Source organism: Nicotiana tabacum, chromosome 5 (assembly GCF_000715075.1).
Source record: "Nicotiana tabacum cultivar K326 chromosome 5, ASM71507v2, whole genome shotgun sequence".
NCBI classification, from domain to species: domain Eukaryota; kingdom Viridiplantae; phylum Streptophyta; class Magnoliopsida; order Solanales; family Solanaceae; genus Nicotiana; species Nicotiana tabacum.
Window position 1 is genome coordinate 14,714,397 of NC_134084.1, and position 18,319 is coordinate 14,732,715.

Sequence of the window (18,319 nt, forward strand, 5' to 3'; positions counted from 1 at the left end):
ACAAATAGGAAAATCAAATATGATAAAAAAGTTATGGCAAACACCTAACAGGTAGTATGTATGCAGACCTTAAAGATTAGATTATATAATACTTTTGAGGGAAATCTTACTTGATCAATTCTTTAATATTTTCATCATTTATCTCTATATTCTGATGGCAGGGAGAAGCATATTACATGCATTAATATCTTTGTCCTGCAAAACGTAAATGTGCTCCAAAATTAGAAAGCAAGGGACACAGTCAAATCCATTTCTAGTAACCGTGTGTTAAAGAAGATTTGTGCAATAATTTATATATAAGCAGTTCAAATATTAAGAATGTGGGGACCAATTTAATTAAATGGCTGTGGAATTTGATAATAAGCATATCACATGCATCGACTAACCTAGTATGGGATACCATTTAATATAAGCTGACTGCTAAGTTTAGTTCTATTACAAAGACCAACTGGTTGAAGTTATGATCTCAGTGCTTATAAAAAGGCTCTATATCTTACGGTTAAAAAACAATAGTTCATGAACTAGAATATTAAGTTAGTACACATATTAGAGTATGGACACATTGATGTACATTGAAAGATACAATATTTAAAGATATCATCTATGTACTTTGGAATATGTGAAGTGTAGACATGATTAGTGTATTTACATGTACTCTAGGCTAACTCTTCTTTGGAAGATTTGAGTATTATTTTGTGTTATATTGCTTTCCCAGTTTTTCTAACAATATAAACCACATTAATCCCAAACATTCAAGAATTAATATAGTATATTTTTTTCAGCAGAAATAGGCTATATACATTCGCTAAATTATTTATAATCTTAAAATTCATGTAAAATTCTGTTAGATAATACTTTTGAGGGAAATCTTACTTGATCATTCGATCTTAAAAATTTTGGTTATTCATGTCTGCTATGATTGTAGAGTCACATGTATAGGCATTAACATTTTTGTCCTGCAAAATATAAATGTCGTCCTAAATTAGAAAGCAAGAGTCATATATTCAACAACATTTTTAGTAACCAAGTTAAAGAAGATTTGTATACTATTCGTTATAAGCAATTCAAATAAGTGTGTGGGGGACCGATTTATTTTATTTGCTGTGGAATTTGAAAATAAGCATGTCACATGCAGAGACTAACCTAATATGGGATATAACCATTTAAGAAAGCTGGCTGCTAAGATTAGTTCTATAATTACAAAGACTTACTGGTTGATGTTATAAAAAGGCTTAGCACTCCTTTCTTTTTTCCTATTTACAGCTTTTCAAGCTCTAAGTGTTCAACTTCTTCTGCTTCTTCAACGTAACTTCAAGTCTGACTTTTGGAATGGCGAAACTGATGGATTTTAACTTAGTGCTCATGGCTGCAGTGCTTTGTACGTATCTTACTACTTCCTCTAATCTCTCTTTCTCTCTCAATATTATATGCTGTTTACTCTTAACTTTTGAAGTAAAGAAGCTTTATATTCCATCAAATTTCAAAGTTATATAAAAATTTAGTGATAAATTGCAACGAATGCAGAGTATTTTATTGACATTTAGACGTTACTTTGTTTAGTTTCCGTACTGTATCATTGGACGACAACTGAAGCGGAGGATCTCTATGTTAACACGACCATTCTCGATAGTGCAATCGCTAAAGGAGCAGGTGACAAAATGTTTCGAACATTTTGTTCCTCATTTATATTTAAACATTATCTTAACTTTTGTAGTTTGGAGATATTGTCTTTGGTTTTTCCGCTGATTGTGTTAATGTTTATTTATATAGTATGCTTGGATGGAAGTGCACCTGCATACCACTTTTATCCAGGAACTGGCTCTGGAGTTCATAGTTGGCTCATTCACCTTCATGTTACTTAATTAGGCATGCACAAATTATAATTTTTTTTTTTAATTTAAATTTTGGCTGATCTTCAACTCTGAGTTTCCAGGGTGGAGGGTGGTGTGAAACCACTTCCGACAGCAAATATCGTGCACACACGGACTTATCTTCGAATAATGCACCAATTGTAGCTCATTTTAGTGGAGTCCTAAGCAATGATCCTCAACTAAATCCAGGTGGTTAAATAGGTTATGTGTATTTATCATTTTCTTTTCCTTCTATAAGATATTGTGGGCTTGTGGCACTGAAAACTAATGAAAATATTTTTTTTTTTTTTTTGAATTTAGATTTTTACAATTGGAACCTAGTCAAGATCAGATATTGTGATGGGTCTTCATATACTGGCGATATTGAAGAAGTTGATCCAGTGTCAAAAATCTTTTCATTAATCGTGTTAGAATTCTTTGTCGATGTAACTTTCTAACTAGAAATGTCAACAAATTTCAGGATACAAACCTACATTATAGAGGAGCAAGAATTTTTGAGGCAATCATGGAGGAATTACTATACAGTAAAGGGATGATATATGCTCAAAATGTCCGTCTCAATTAAAATCATAGTCCTCTTATTTGTTAATAATTAAGTGGCTGAAATATAATAAAATTTTAAAATTTGATGACAAGCCATCCTTGGTGGAACTTCAGCGGGAGGGTTGGGTGCAATAATACATTCTGATAAATTCAAACTTTTTTTCCCATTGACTTTTAGAGTGAAGTGCATTTCTGATGCTGGTTTTTTTGTGAATGTGTATGTCACGACCCGGATTTCCCCACCATCGGGAGTCATGATGGCGCCTACTAACGGAGCTAGGCCAGCCAAATTTTAAACATTCTCTGATAACTTCTCAACAATAACCATATACGAAAGCAATTAAATAAAAAACGGAATAAAAACGGAAGACTTTTAGTTTATAAAACTGAAATTCAAATGCGGAAGTTTAAGACAAATCTCTACCCAAAATCTGGTGTCACTAACTCACGGACTGCTAAAGAGTGCTACAAACAAGTCTGAATGGAAAAACAAAATATCTGTCTCGGTACAATGAAGACAAACTAAACATGGAGAAGGACTTCGGCCTGCGAACGTCAGCTCGGCTACCTTGAAGTCTCTGGACTGAAGTCAGCTCCCGATCAATACGCTACTGCTGCGGTCCTAAAGCTGCTCCGGTACCGTAATCTGTGCAAAAAGCACAGAAATGCAGCATCAGCACAACCGACCCCATGTGCTGGTAAGTGTCTGGCATAACCCCGGTGAGGTAGTGACGAGGCTAGGACCAGACTCCAGATAAACCTGCGCAGATATATAATATATTGTGGAAAATAAACAGGAATAAGCAATTTAAAATGGAAGGGGTACATTCTTCGGGGAAACATATCAAGACCAACAAAAGAAACTCGTTAAAATATGAAAGGACAGCTCAATATCTACAACGATACAATAACAATACTGTTGCGGCGCGCAACCAGATCCCTTATCATTTAACATTGTTGCGGCGTGCAACCCGATCCAAATATATATATATATGTTGCGGCACGCAACCCGATCCAATATAATATCTGTTGCGGCGTGCAATCCGATCCAATATATATATATAGCAGTTGCGGCGTGCAACCCAATCCAATTCATTATCTTGTGATAGGCGTATCACCCGCTCCCATTTTATCATATTCTGTGGTAGGCGTATCACCCGCTCCCATTTCATTATCTTGTGGTAGGCGTACCACCCGCTCCCATTTCATTATCTTGTGATAGGCGTACCACCCGCTTCTATTTTAGTTCATCAATATCGTCGATGAAAACAATCACGAACAAATCCAAATAGGGAACATAAGGAATATACTAACTTCCCGACAAGGGAGTAACAACTATAACCAAACTTGTTACCACCTAACTACCTCTGCTATATCTAGACTTGTTACAACACCTAACTACCTCAGCTATAACCAAACTCGTTACAACATCTAACTACTTCAGCTATAACTAAACTTATTACAACACCTAACACAAAGAATCATCAACCTAAGCATCCGTAATATCAAATAAGAACACAATGCAAGGGAACCACAACTCAACAATAGCCCGGCAAGGGTGCAACGTGATAATTTCTTCCCTTACTCACTTTTACTTCACAACTCCCTTCACCACTCGAGCCAATACTCTAGAGTTTCAATTATCACTTATACTTTCACAATTCGTTACACAACTGGAGTCAACGCTCCTCAATGTTCATAGGTCACAATTCTTTCCACAACTTTATACAACAAAAATAGAAATCTTCATCAAGGCATGAATAATACAACAAAATCATGGAAATCACAATATAAGACTCACGGTCATGCTTGACACCAACGTATAGATACTTGTCACCTTGCCTGTACGTCATACTCAACAAGAAGCAAGTAGCAAAGATGACTCAACTCCTAATCCCTCAAGCTAAGGTTAGACCGAACACTTACCTCGAATGCTCCAACTCAAGTCTCGATTATAGCTTTACCTCTCGAATTCACCACCCAACTGCTCGAATCTAGTCACAAATTACTTGAATGCATTAATAATTACTATTTGAACTAACCCCAATGCATAAAAATAGTTTTTACAAGGTTTTCCCAAAAAGGTCAAAAATACCCCCAGACCCACGTGGTCGAAACTCGAGGTTCGGACCAAAACCCGGTTACCCATTCTCCCACGAATCCAAATATATGTTTTGTTTTGAAATCGGACCCCAAATTGAGGTCCAACTTCTCAATTTGTAGAAAACCTAGGTTCTACCCAAAACACCCAATTTCCCCATGAAAATCATTGATTTGAATTGAAATCATGTTAAATGATGTTAAGAAGTGAAGAAATTAAGTAAGAAATCACTTACCAATGGTTTTGGAGAAGAAAGGTTGTTTGGAAAATCGCCTCTTAGGTTTTGGGTTTTTAAAAAGTGGAAAAATGACTGAAAGTCCCGAATATATATACTTTTGCTGGGGGCTAGCGCGGACCGCGCAGAAATGTACTGCGGTCGCGCCGAGGGAGGGAAGAAGTGGGCTTTCTCTGAACCCACCTAGCGCGGACCACACTGATTTGGTGCGCGGCCGCGCTGGTCGACCCTCTGAACTCCACCATGCGGACCGCACAGAAAAGCACCGCAGCCGCGTGGCTGCCAGCGCGGACCGCGCGGAAATGACCGCGGCCGCACTGGGGCCAGCAACATCTGAACCTGCATTTTTAAGCCTAAGACCTCCCGAGCCCCAATCAAAACTCACCCGAGCCCTCGGGGCTTCAAACCAAACATTCATATGATCTCGAAAACACTTTACAGACTTACTCGTGCGATCAAATCGCCAAAATAACATCATATACATAGGATCAAGCCTCAAAACTCATGATTTTCTTTCAACTTTCATAAAACTCAAATTCCCCATTTTAAGTCCGAAACACGTCATATGACGTCCGTTTTTAGCCAAACTTTACAGATAGTGCTTAAAACATATTTATGACTCGTACCGGGCGTCGGAACCAAAATACTAGCCCGATACCACAGTTTTCTGATAAATTTTCTTCTTCATTTTCCTTAATAAATTTCAAGAAACAATTTCACACAAAAATTCATTTGTCGGGCTTGGGACCTCGGAATTTGATTCCGGGCACACGCCCAAGTCCCATATTTTTCTACGGACCCTCTGGGACTGTCGAATCATAGGTCTGGGTCCGGGTCCATTTACCCAAAATGTTGACCGAAGTCAATATTATGCATATTAATATCAAAATTCATCAAATTTCTCACATAATTCACATATTTCAAAATAAAAGCTTTCCGGCTACGCCCCGGACTGTGCATGCAAATCGAGGCAACTAAAAGCGAGGTTTTCAAGGACTCGGAAGCACGGAAAAAGGAAGAATTACGGTGATGACCCTTTGGGTCGTCACATTCTCCACCTCTAAAACAACCGTTCGTCCTCGAACGGACAAAAGAAAGAAGTACCTGAGTCGGGAAATAAATGAGGACAACGGCTCCGCATATCGGACTCGGACTCCCAGGTCGATGCCTCAGGAGGCTGACCTCTCCACTGAACACGCACCGAAGGAAAACTCTTCGACCTCAACTGTCGAACCTGTCGGTCTAGAATAGCCACCGGCTCCTCCTTATATGACAGATCCTTGTCCAATTGGACAGTGCTGAAATCTAACACGTGCGATGGATCGCCGTGATACTTCCAGAGCATAGATACATGAAACACTAGATGCACAGCTGCCAAGCTAGGCGGCAAAGCAAGTCTATAGGCCACCTCTCCCACACGCTCAAGGACCTCAAATGGGCCAATGAACCTAGGGCTAAGCTTGCCCTTCTTCCCTAATCGCATCACGCCCTTCATAGGTGACACATGGAGCAACACTCGTTCACCAACCATGAAAGCAATATCTCGGACCTTGCGGTCTGCATAACTCTTCTGCCTAGACTGAGCTGTCCGAAGTCTATCCTGAATGATCTTGACCTTATCCATGGCCTCCTTAACTAGGTCTGTACCCAATAACCGAGCCTCTCTCGGCTCAAACTATCCGACTGGGGACCTACACCGCCTACCATACAACGCCTCATACGGAGCCATCTAAATGATGGACTGGTAGCTGTTGTTGTAGGCGAACTCTGCTAAAGGCAAGAACTGGTCCCACGAGCCTCCGAAATCAATGACACAGGCTCTGAGCATATCGTCTAATGTCTGAATAGTCCTCTCGGACTGACCGTCCGTCTGGGGATGAAATGTTGTGCTCAACTAAACCTGGGTGCCTAACTCTTGCTGAACCGCTCTCTAGAAATGCGATGTAAACTGTGGACCTCGGTCCGAGATGATAGACATAGGCACCCCATAAAGGCGAACGATCTCCCTGATATAAATCTCAGCTAATCTCTCGGACGAATAGGTGGTGGCAACCAGAACAAAATGCGCTGACTTGGTCAGCCTATCTACAATAACCCAAACCGCATCAAACTTCTTCCGAGTCATCGGATGTCCAGTAACAAAATCCTTAATAATCCTCTCCCACTTCCACTCGGGAAGCTCAATCCTCTGAAATAAACCACCGGGCCTCTGATGCTCGTATTTAACCTGCTGACAGTTCAAAAAATGAGCCAAATATGCAATAATGTCTTTCTTCATTCTGCGCCACCAATAATGCTGCCTCAAATCCTGATACATCTTCGCGGCGCCCGGATGAACAGAATACTGAGAACTATGGGCCTCCGCTAAGATCAACTCTCGAATCCCATCAACATTGGGCACACAAACTCGCCCCTGCAATCTCAATACACCATCGTCATCTAAGGTTACTTTCTTGGCACCTCCACGCTGCACCGTGTCTCTCAAGACACACAAATGGGGATCTTCTAACTGCCGATCGCGGATACGCTCCAATAATGAAGAACGAGCGACCGTGCAAGCTAATACTCGACTAGGCTCAGAAATGTCCAGCCTTACAAACTGATTGGCCAAAGCCTGAACGTCCAAAGCAAGCGGTCTCTCACCGACTGGAATATAAGCAAGACTACCCATGCTGACTGACTTCCTACTCAAGGCATCGACCACCACATTGGCCTTTCCTAGGTGATATAAGATAGTGACGTCGTAATCTTTCAACAATTCCAACCACCTCCTCTGCCTCAAATTCAACTCCTTTTGCTTGAACAAATACTGAATACTCTTATGATCCGTGAACACCTCACACGTCACACCATATAAAAAATGCCTCCAAATATTCAAAGCATGAAGGATGGCTGCCAACTCCAAATCATGCACTGGATAGTTCTTCTCATGAACCTTCAACTGCCTCGAAGCATAGGCAATGACCTTGTCATCCTGCATCAACACTGCACCAAGTCCAATACGAGATGCATCACAATAAACTGTATATGGCCCTGAACCTGTGGGCAAAACCAACACCGGTGCCGTAGACAGAGTTGTCTTGAGCCTCTGAAAGCTCGACTCACACTCATCTGACCATCTGAACTAGGCACATTTCTGGGTCAACCTGGTCATCGGGGCTGCAATAGATGAGAATCCCTCCACGAACCGATGATAGTAACCTGTCAATCCCAACAAACTCCGAATCTCTGTGGCTGATGCTGATCTAGGCCAGTTCTTGACTGCCTCAATCTTTTTCGGATCAACCTGAATACCCTCTGCTGAAACAACGTGACCCAGGAATGCAACAGAACTCAACCAGAACTCGCACTTCGAAAACCTGGCGTATAACTGACTATCCTTCAGAGTCTGAAGAACCACTCTGAGGTGCTGCTCATGCTCCTCCTGACTGCGGGAGTATATCAGAATATCATCAATGAAGACTATCACGAACGAGTCCAAGTAAGGCCTCAACACTCGGTTCATCAAATCCATAAAGGCTGCTGGGGCATTGGTCAACCCAAATGACATAACCAAGAACTCATAATGCCCGTATCGAGTGCGGAATGTTGTCTTAGGGACATCAGATGCCCTAATCTTCAACTGATGGTAGCTAGACCTCAAGTCAATTTTTGAGAATACCTTGGCACCCTGAAGCTGATCGAACAAATCATCAATCCCCGACAGTGGATACTTATTCTTAATTGTAACCTTGTTCAGTTGCCGGTAGTCAATGCACATTCTCATCGAACCATCCTTTTTCTTAACAAACAACATCGGCGCACCCCAAGGCGAAACACTAGGTCTAATGAAACCTTTCTCAAGCAAACCTTGCAACTGTTCCTTTAACTCTTTCAACTCTGGCGGGCCATACGATATGGCGGGATAGAAATGGACTGAGTGCCCGGAGCCAAATCAATACAAAAGTCGATATCCCTGTCGGGCGGCATACCCAGCAGGTCTGAAGGGAAAACCTCAAGAAACTCCCGAACAACGGGCACAGAATCAATAGAAGGGACCTCCGCACTAGAATCGCAAATGTACGCCAAATAGGCCAAACATCCCTTCTCGACCATACGTCGAGCCTTCGCACACGAGATAACACTGCGGGTACAATGACCAGAAGTCCCTCTCCACTCTAAATGGGGTAAATCCGGTAAGGCTAAGGTCATGGTCTTGGCATGGCAATCCAAGATAGCATGGTATGGGGACAACCAATCCATCCCCAATATAACGTCGAAGTCCACCATATCTAAGAGCAATAAGTCAACACGGGTCTCAAGACCCTCAAATACTACTACACAGGAACGATGCACTCGGTCGACCACTATAGAATCACCCACCGGTGTAGATACATATACAGGAACACCCAAGGCATCGCTAGGCATAACCAAGTAGGGTGCAAAATAGGATGACACATACGAATACGTAGACCCAGGGTCAAATAGCACTGAAGCACCTCTATCACAGACCAGAATAGTACCTGTGATGACAGCATCAGAAGACTCAGCCTCTGGCCTGGCTGGCAAAGCATAACACCGGGGTTGAGCCCCACCCCCCTGAACTGCCTCTCTAAGACGGCCTGCTGCTGGTTGGCCTCCACTTCTAGGACCTCTACCTCCACCTCTAGCACCTCTGCCCCCGCCTTTAGCTGGCTGGGCGGCCTACGGAGCCTCTGGTTCCTGAATCATAGCTCGAAGACCCTATTGCTGCGGCTTTGCACCCCTCAATCTCAGGCAAGCTCTCCTGATGTGACCATATTCACCACACTCGTAGCACCCACCTGACTGCTGCAGCCGAGAGGGCTGAGGCTGACCTTGCCGACCTGAATGACCTCCTCGAAAGCTCTGAAGCGGTGGTTCACTAATAGGCTGCTGATCCGAATAGCGCTGCTGAGAACCACTACCGCCCAAAGTACCATGTGAGACCTGGAGTGTTGACTGAAAGGGTCTAGGGGATGGCCTCTACCATATGAATCTCTACCTCTAGACGAGGTACCACTGAATCTGCTTGAATAACGGGGCCTCTTATCCGACCCATGACCACCTCACTGTGACAGAACCGTCTCAACTCTGTGGGCCACATTGGCCGCCTCCTGAAATGTGATCTCGCTCCCAGCCTCCTTGGCCATCTGAAGACGAATCGGTTGAATAAGACCATCAATAAACCTCCTCACCATCCCTCTTTCTCTCTCTCTCAGTAGGAAGTATGATGAGAGCATGGCGAGCTAGATCGATGAACCTGGTCTCATACTGGGTAACAGTCATGGAACCCTGCTGGAGGCGCTCAAACTGCCTCCGATAGGCCTCTCTCTGGGTAACGGGGAGAAACTTCTCCAGAAATAATACCGTAAACTGCTCCCACGTCAAAGATGGAAATCCGGCTAGTCTCACTAAGCAATAATCCCTCCACCAAGTCTTGGCGGATCCAGACAAACGAAATGTAGCGAAATCAACCCCATTGGTCTCAACAATACCCATGTTCCTGAGAACCTCATGGAAGCTGTCTAGATAATCCTGGGGATCCTCAGTAGATGCTCCGCTAAAAGTAGAAGTGAATAGCTTGGTGAATCTGTCCAGTCTCCACAAAGCATCGGCGGACATAGCCGATCTATCGCCGGTCCGAGCTATGACACCCGGTTGAACTACTCCAACTGGTTGAACCGCTGGAGTCTGAGTCTGGGGAGCTACCTACTCCGGAGTGCGTGTAGCAGGGGTCTGAGCCCCTCCTCCAGCCTGAGAAGTGGCTGGTGCTACTGGAAGCAAACCCGCTCGGGTGACACACTCCATGAGGCCTACCAATCGGACTAGAGCGTCCTGAAGAATTGGAGTGGCAATGAAGCCCTCTAGGACCTGAGCTGGGCCCACTGGAGTTACTGGAGCTGGAACCCCCTCATCATAGTCAACATGAGGCTCCACCTCTAGGACTACTGCTCGGGGCTGGGCTCTTCCCTGGCCTCGGCCTCTGGCACGGCCACGCCCTCTGCCCCTAATAGGAGTTGTTGCTGGGGGCTCGGGCTGCTGCGTGGTAGAAGAGGAAGCACGTGTTCTTGCCATCTGCGAAAGAACAGAGTAGAACGGCAATCAGTGTTGAGAAACAGAATTGCACGACAAGAAAGAACAAGGTGGAATTTTTTCCTATCTCTGTAGCCTCTGGGGGATAAATATAGACGTCTCCGTACCGATCCCTCAAACTCTACCGAGTTTGTCCGCGAGTTGTGAGACCTACGCAACCTAGAGCTTTGATACCAACTTCTCACGACCCGGATTTTCCCACCATCGGGAGTCGTGATTGCGCCTACTAACGGAGCTATGCCAGCCAAATTTAAACATTCTCTGATAACTTCTCAACAATAACCATATACGAAAGCAATTAAATAAAAAACGGAAGACTTTAAGTTTATAAAACTGAAATTCAAATGCGGAAGTTTAAGACAAATATCTACCCAAAATCTAGTGTCACTAACTCACGGACTGCTAAAGAGTGCTACAAACAAGTCTGAATGGAAATACAAAATATCTGTCTCGGTACAATGAAGACAAACTAAACATGGAGAAGGACTTCGGCCTGCGAACGTCAGCTAGGCTACCTTGAAGTCTCTGGACTGAAGTCAGCTCCCGATCAATACGCTACTGCTGCGGTCCTAAAGCTGCTCCGGTACCGTAATCTGTGCAAAAAGCACAGAAATACAGCATCAGCACAACCGACCCCATGTGCTGGTAAGTGCCTGGCCTAACCCCGGCGAGGTAGTGACGAGGCTAGGACCAGACTCCAGATAAACCTGCAGTTATATAATATAGAGCGGAAAATAAACAGGAATAAGCAGTTTAAAACGGAAGGGGTACATGCTTCGGGGAAACATATCAAGACCAACAAAAGAAACTTGTTAAAATATGAAAGGACAGCTCAATACCTACAACGATACAATAACAATAATGTTGCAGCGCGCAACCCGATCCCTTATCATTTAACATTGTTGAGGCGTGCAACCCGATCCACATATATATAGCTGTTGCGGCGCGCAACCCGATCCAATATAATATCAGTTGCGGCGTGCAACCCGATCCAATATATATATATATATAGCAGTTGCGGTGTACAACCCGATCCAATTCATTATCTTGTGGTAGGCGTACCACCCGCTCCCATTTCATCATATCCTGTGGTAGGCGTACCACCCGCTCCCATTTCATTATCTTGTGGTAGACGTACCACCCGCTCCCATTTCATTATCTTGTGGTAGGCGTACCACCCGCTCCCATTTTAGTTCATCAATATCGTCGATGAAAACAATCACGAACAAATCCAAATAGGGAACATAAGGAATATACTAACTTCCCGACAAGGGAGTAACAACTATAACCAAACTTGTTACCACCTAACTACCTCAGCTACATCTAGACTTTTTACAACACCTAACTACCTCAGCTATAACCAAACTCATTACAACATTTAAGTACTTCAGCTATAACTAAACTTATTACAACACCTAACACAAAGAATCATCAACCTAAGCATAGAAATCTTCATCAAGGCATGAATAACACAACAAAATCATGGAAATCACAATATAAGACTCACGGTCATGCTTGACACCAACGTATAGATACTCGTCACCTTGCATGTACGTCATACTCAACAAGAAGCAAGTAGCAAAGATGACTCAACTCCTAATCCCTCAAGCTAAGATTAGACCGAACACTTACCTCGAATGCTCCAACTCAAGTCTCGATTATAGCTTTACCTTTCGAATTCACCACCCATCCGCTCGAATCTAGTCACAAATTACTTGAATGCATTAATAATTACTATTGGAACTAACCCCAATGCATAAAAATAGTTTTTACAAGGTTTTTCCCAAAAAGGTCAAAAATACCCCCGGACCCACGTGGTCGAAACTCGAGGTTCGGACCAAAACCCAGTTACCCATTCTCCCACGAATCCAAATATATGTTTTGTTTTGAAATCGGACCCCAAATAGAGGTCCAACTTCTCAATTTGTAGAAAACCTAAGTTCTACCCAAAACACCCAATTTCCCCATGAAAATCTTTGATTTGAATTGAAATCATGTTAAAAGATGTTAAGAAGTGAAGAAATTAAGTTAGAAATCACTTACCAATGATTTTGGAGAAGAAACGTTGTTTGGAAAATCGCCTCTTAGGTTTTGGATTTTTGAAAAGTGAAAAAATGACTGAAAGTCCCGAATATATATACTTTTGCTGGGGGCTGGCGCGGACCGCGCAGAAATGTACCGCGGTCGCACCGCGGGAGGGAAGAAGTGGGCTTTCTCTGAACCCACTCAGCGCGGACCATACTGATTTGGTACGCGACTGCGCTGGTCGACCCTTTGAACTCCACCACGCGGACCGCACTGAAAAGCTCCGCGGCCGCGTGGCTGCCAGCGCAGACCGCGCGGAAATGACCACGGCCGCACTGGGGCCTGCAACATTTGAACCTGCATTTTTAAGCCTAAGACCTCTCAGGCCCCACTCAAAACTCACCCGAGCCCTCGGGACTCCAAACCAGACATTCATATGATCTCGAAAACACTTTACAGACTTATTCGTGCGATCAAATCACCAAAATAACATCATATACATAGGATCAAGCCTCAAAACTCATGATTTTCTTTCAACTTTCATAAAACTCAAATTCCTCATTTTAAGTCCGAAACACGTCATATGACGTCCGTTTTTAGCCAAACTTTACAGATAGTGCTTAAAACATATTTATGACTCGTACCGGGCGTCGGAACCAAAATACTAGCCCGATACCACAGTTTTCTGATAAATTTTCTTCTTCATTTTCCTTAATAAATTTCAAGAAACAATTTCACACAAAAATTCATTTCTCGGGCTTGGGACCTCGGAATTTGATTCCGGGCACACGCCTAAGTCCCATATTTTTCTGCGGATCCTCCGGGACCGTTGAATCACAGGTCCGGGTCCGTTTACCCAAAATGTTGACCGAAGTCAATATCATGCATATTAATATCAAAATTCGTCAAATTTCTCACATAATTCGCATATTTCAACATAAAAGCTTTCCGGCTACGCGCCGGACTGCGCACGCAAATCGAGGCAACTAAAAGCGAGGTTTTCAAGACCTCGGAAGCACAGAACAAGGAAGAATTATGGTGATGACCCTTTAGGTCGTCACAGTGTAAGTTCATGATTTATGAAAAATTAATTTTTTAAGAGTGTGTTCTCTCTTTTTTAACTAATTTTTGGTTGAATTTGTGCGGAAAAACTATAACTGGGGAGCCACAAATTCAAGAGTATTACAAGAGAGTTGTTGCTTTGCATGTAAGAACCATATAATTAATTAGTAGATATTTTCTCTATTGTTATTTTTTTATTGCTTTTTATTTGAACATTAACTTTCTGTTGCATTATTTTGCATATACCTATTGTATATAAACATTAATTATTGACTCTCTTTTGGGTATACTTTAGGGATCTACCAAGAACCTACCACTCTCTTGCACCTTGAGCTTAGACGACCCAAGTTTGGTAAGAGAAATATTTTTTTATGGAATAAAAAATAAAATTAGCCAACATAGTATTTCTCATTAATATACAATTCAATTTTGGCAGTGCTTCTTCCCTCAGTATGCAGCACAACATATTTGCACACCCCTTTTCATCATTAATTCAGCCTATGATTCTTTTCAGGTTCAAATATATTTTTCATATATATGCTATATATTTAATTTATATCCTTTATTTCCGTTCTTATATTCTAAATGTTTTTGCTTTTTGAATTTTGATTCTTGAAAATTAGATAAACCGCAGTTTGGTTCCTCCAGAAGCTGACCCTCAACATGTTTGGGATTATTGCAAGGGAAATTTAAATTATTGTTCACCTAATCAACTGCAAACTATCCAAGGTACTGGACAATTATGGTGTTTCTTTATTTAATGTGATAATTCCTCTCTCTAACACTCTCTCTAACTTGCTTTTCAATATTTTTGTTTCAGATTTTAGGTTGACATTTTTAGAGGCATTAAACGAACTAGGACCAAGTACATCAAGAGGATATTTCATTTCCTCTTGCCATTCCCACCATGGCATTGAAATACAAAGCTATTGGTCCTACAATAACTCTCCAACATTAGCTAACAAGGTCACTTTTTTTTTTCACAGTATAATTTTTAGATTTCTTTATGTTGTTATTTGACATTATTTGATGGTAACTTATCGTAACGCAGACAATTGCTGAAGCTGTTGGAGACTGGTTTTTTGATAGGAGTGGGTTTCAAGAGGTTTATTGTCCCTATCCTTGTGGCGAATCTTGCCATTAGATATGCTGATATTGTACTTCTTTTCTTATTCTTTTTTGAGCAAAAAAGTAGTATTGAATTTAGATGTTAGCCAACCTACGCTTGTGATAGGTTAAGATTGTTCTTCAAACATTAATATACATTGTTGCAAATCGGAATATTTTTTTTGACCTCGACCATGTTATAATTAAGCCCTTATATGAATCTATGGCTAGATATTTTTAAGCTCATGAAATATACACGTATTAGAATACAATTCCTTGCCATTAACTTTGATTGAGAAGACTCTTATATATCAATTAAGCGACTACTGAATATGATTTTGAAATTAAGTGTAACTGTTGATGATTTGCTTCAGTTACTATTGCATATTTTTTAGCATAATAACTTAGCTTAATTTTAGGATAAATCTATTTTTTTGAATTCAAATTTCAGTTAGATTTTTTAGGTTTGTTGAGATATTTTAGTTTTTTTTTTAATTCTTGTTATGTAGATTTTTCTGCATATTATGTTCCTAATTGGCTATTTAAAGCTTTGTTATGCTTAATAAAATTATTGAGAGACTTTTTCAATCAATACTTTAAATCATTTTGCTGCCCCATCTTTTAAAAAACCAACAGTGGTATCAGAGCTTCATTGATCTTACGGGATCTGCGAGTTCTTCCAAAAAACCTATTTTCAATTCATTTTTAACCAATATCAATTTTTAAACCTATTTTCAAACATGACAAACAGCAGTCTCTGTTTGAATGCCCCACAAACTTTCATCGGTAAAAACTATCAGATTTGGTCAGCGAAAATGAAATCATATCTTGAAGCCTATGATTTATGGGAAGTTGTAATGGAAGATAGACCATGTACAAAGACAAAACTGTGATTCAAAATTCAATTGCAGATTTAATCTTTTCTAAAATCATTGAATGTGAGACAACAAAAGAAGCTTGGAAAAAGCTTAAAAAGGAGTACCAAGGAAATGATCGAGTTAGACAAATTCAGATTTTAAATTTGGAAAGGAATTTTGAATCTCTTAGGATGCAAGAAGACGAGACTATCACTAGGTATTCTGATCGGATTTCTTCTATTGTTAATAGAATTAGGTTGTTTGGCGAGGATTTTAAAGATGACAGAATAGTTTAAAAAATTCTTGTGACGGTTCCAGAGAGATTTGAATCCAAAATTTCCTCTCTAAAAGAGTCTAAAAATCTCTCTACCATCTCTGTTGCAGAATTAATGAGTGCTCTTCAAGCACTAGAACAAAGAATAGCATTTAGATAAGAAATGATTACTGAAGGTGCTTTTCATGCACAAAACAAAAAAGAAAAGGTCAATTATCCTCTTTGCAAATACTGCAAAAAGAAAACACGCCTAGAAAGATTTTGTTGGTGGGGACATGATGCAATATGTGGTATTTGCAAACAAACAGGCCATGTTACAAAAGTGTGTCAGTTCAAAGATGCTCAACACAATCCTCAAGTTGTCATGACCTGAATTTCTCACCCTCGGGGGCCGTGATGGCGCCTACTAGTGAGAGCTAGGCAAGCCAATCCTTAACTACCTACTTCATTATCAAATTACTTCTTTTAACAATTAAAAGGCGATAACATGAAAATCTACGGAATTTTAAATAATTAAGCGGAAGGTAACAATTAAACATCTGAAATATGAGAATAATACAGTTACTTAAGTCTCAACCACCCAAAACCTGGTGTCACAGTGTCACAGACGGTCTAAGATTTTTTACATACAAAGTCTGAAGAAATAATAATATACCGCTTCTGAATAAAAAGAAAATGAAACAGAAAGTAGGGATAGAGGGTGGTGCTAGGGCCTGCGGATGCCTGCAGGTCTACCTTGGATCTCCGCGTGGACTAAAAGTAACCCCCAAACTACGGTCCAAAAGCTGCTTTGGGATTTGCACATATTGCAGAGTGTAGTATCAGCATAACCGACCCCATATGCCGGTAAGTGCCTACCCTAACCTCAGCGAAGTAGTGACGAGGTTAGGACCAGACTACCAAATAAACTAGTGCAATTAGCTATATACAGCAGTAAAGAAGTACAAAAAGAAACAGTCATATACAGTCAAGTATGGGAGGGGAAAGCATGCTGCAAGGAAACATCGAATATTAACAGAAGAGCAACAAATAAATATGAGGATCGCCACAATTCAATTGAAAATAGGAAGGGGAAATCATGTTGCGGGGTACAACAAGTATCAATAGGAAATCAACAATTCAGTGTAGAGAAACCGTAACACAATAATCAATAAAAATTAGGAAATCAAAGAAAAGTGCACGACATCACCCTTCATGCTTTTACTCTCTCTCACCAAAACAATATACGGCATCACCCTTCGTGCTTTAACACTCTCTCACCAAAACAATGCACGACATCACCCTTCGTGCTTTACGCTCTTCCTCACCCAAACAATAATAACAAGGCAAATAGGGTAAGGGAATCTATAACATCGAAATGAAATCAAGTAACAACAGAAAATCAGTAAATAAACGTAAAGGACAACATAACTCAATTATCAGCAAGAATCAGGTAAATCAAAGACAAGTGCACGGCATCACCCTTCGTGCTTTTATTCTCCTCCTCACCATAAGAATCAATATAAATTGCACAGTATCACCCTTCGTGCTTTTACTCTCATCCTCACCATGAAATAAATATAATAGGCACGTAATGGTACATCATGCGGCACGACATCACCCTTCGTGCTTTACACTCTTTCCACACAAAAGAAACAATGCACGGCATCACCCTTCGCGCTTTAACTCTCTTCCTCACCCAAACAACAATCACAAACAATAGGGCAAGGAAATAAAGGAAATTTGTAATAAGAATCCCAGCAAGGGAGCAACAAGTCAACAATTAAATTCCGGCAAGGTAACAACATCAAAAATATCCACATCCCGTTAAGGGAGATAACAAATAAATCAATAATAGCCCGGCAAGGGTGACAACATAATGGTCTCTTCTCTTTCTCACTTTTACTTCACAATTCACTTCACAACTCGAGCCAATGCTCTAGAGGTTCAATTACCACTTATACCTTCACAACTCATTTCACAACTCGAGCCAATGCTTTAAAAGTTCATTTGTCACTTACACTTTAACAATTCGTTATACAACTTGAGCCAACGCTCCTCAATGATCATGGGTCACAATTCTTGTCACAAACTTTATACAACAATTAGAAATCTTCACCAAGGCATGAATAATACAATGAAATCATGAAAATCATAATATAAGACTCACGG

The 18,319-nt window shown here is 41.1% G+C and overlaps 1 protein-coding gene across 1 annotated transcript; it reads left to right on the forward strand.

Annotated features, from left to right (window-relative positions):
- The first annotated feature begins 1,238 nt into the window (after positions 1 to 1,238).
- LOC107825611 (pectin acetylesterase 8-like) lies at positions 1,239 to 15,074 on the forward strand. Its single transcript, XM_075252746.1, has 13 exons — positions 1,239 to 1,378; positions 1,561 to 1,650; positions 1,771 to 1,853; positions 1,934 to 2,060; positions 2,172 to 2,251; positions 2,332 to 2,425; positions 2,508 to 2,631; positions 14,015 to 14,075; positions 14,226 to 14,282; positions 14,367 to 14,444; positions 14,554 to 14,659; positions 14,751 to 14,896; positions 14,982 to 15,074. Exons 1-13 carry the CDS (start codon positions 1,330 to 1,332, stop codon positions 15,072 to 15,074), a joined length of 1,188 nt encoding a protein of 395 aa, XP_075108847.1. The 5' UTR covers positions 1,239 to 1,329.
- The last annotated feature ends 3,245 nt before the right edge of the window (positions 15,075 to 18,319 follow it).

What these genes read in the sequence shown, in the direction of transcription:
- LOC107825611 (XM_075252746.1), top strand. Translation starts at nt 1,330, where the DNA reads ATGGCGAAACTGATGGATTTTAACTTAGTGCTCATGGCTGCAGTGCTT. An exon ending in GCTTAGACGACCCAAGTTTG is followed by an intron (nt 14,283 to 14,366) that starts GTAAGAGAAATA and finishes CAATTTTGGCAG; the next exon opens with TGCTTCTTCCCTCAGTATGC. An exon ending in CTCCAACATTAGCTAACAAG is followed by an intron (nt 14,897 to 14,981) that starts GTCACTTTTTTT and finishes ATCGTAACGCAG; the next exon opens with ACAATTGCTGAAGCTGTTGG.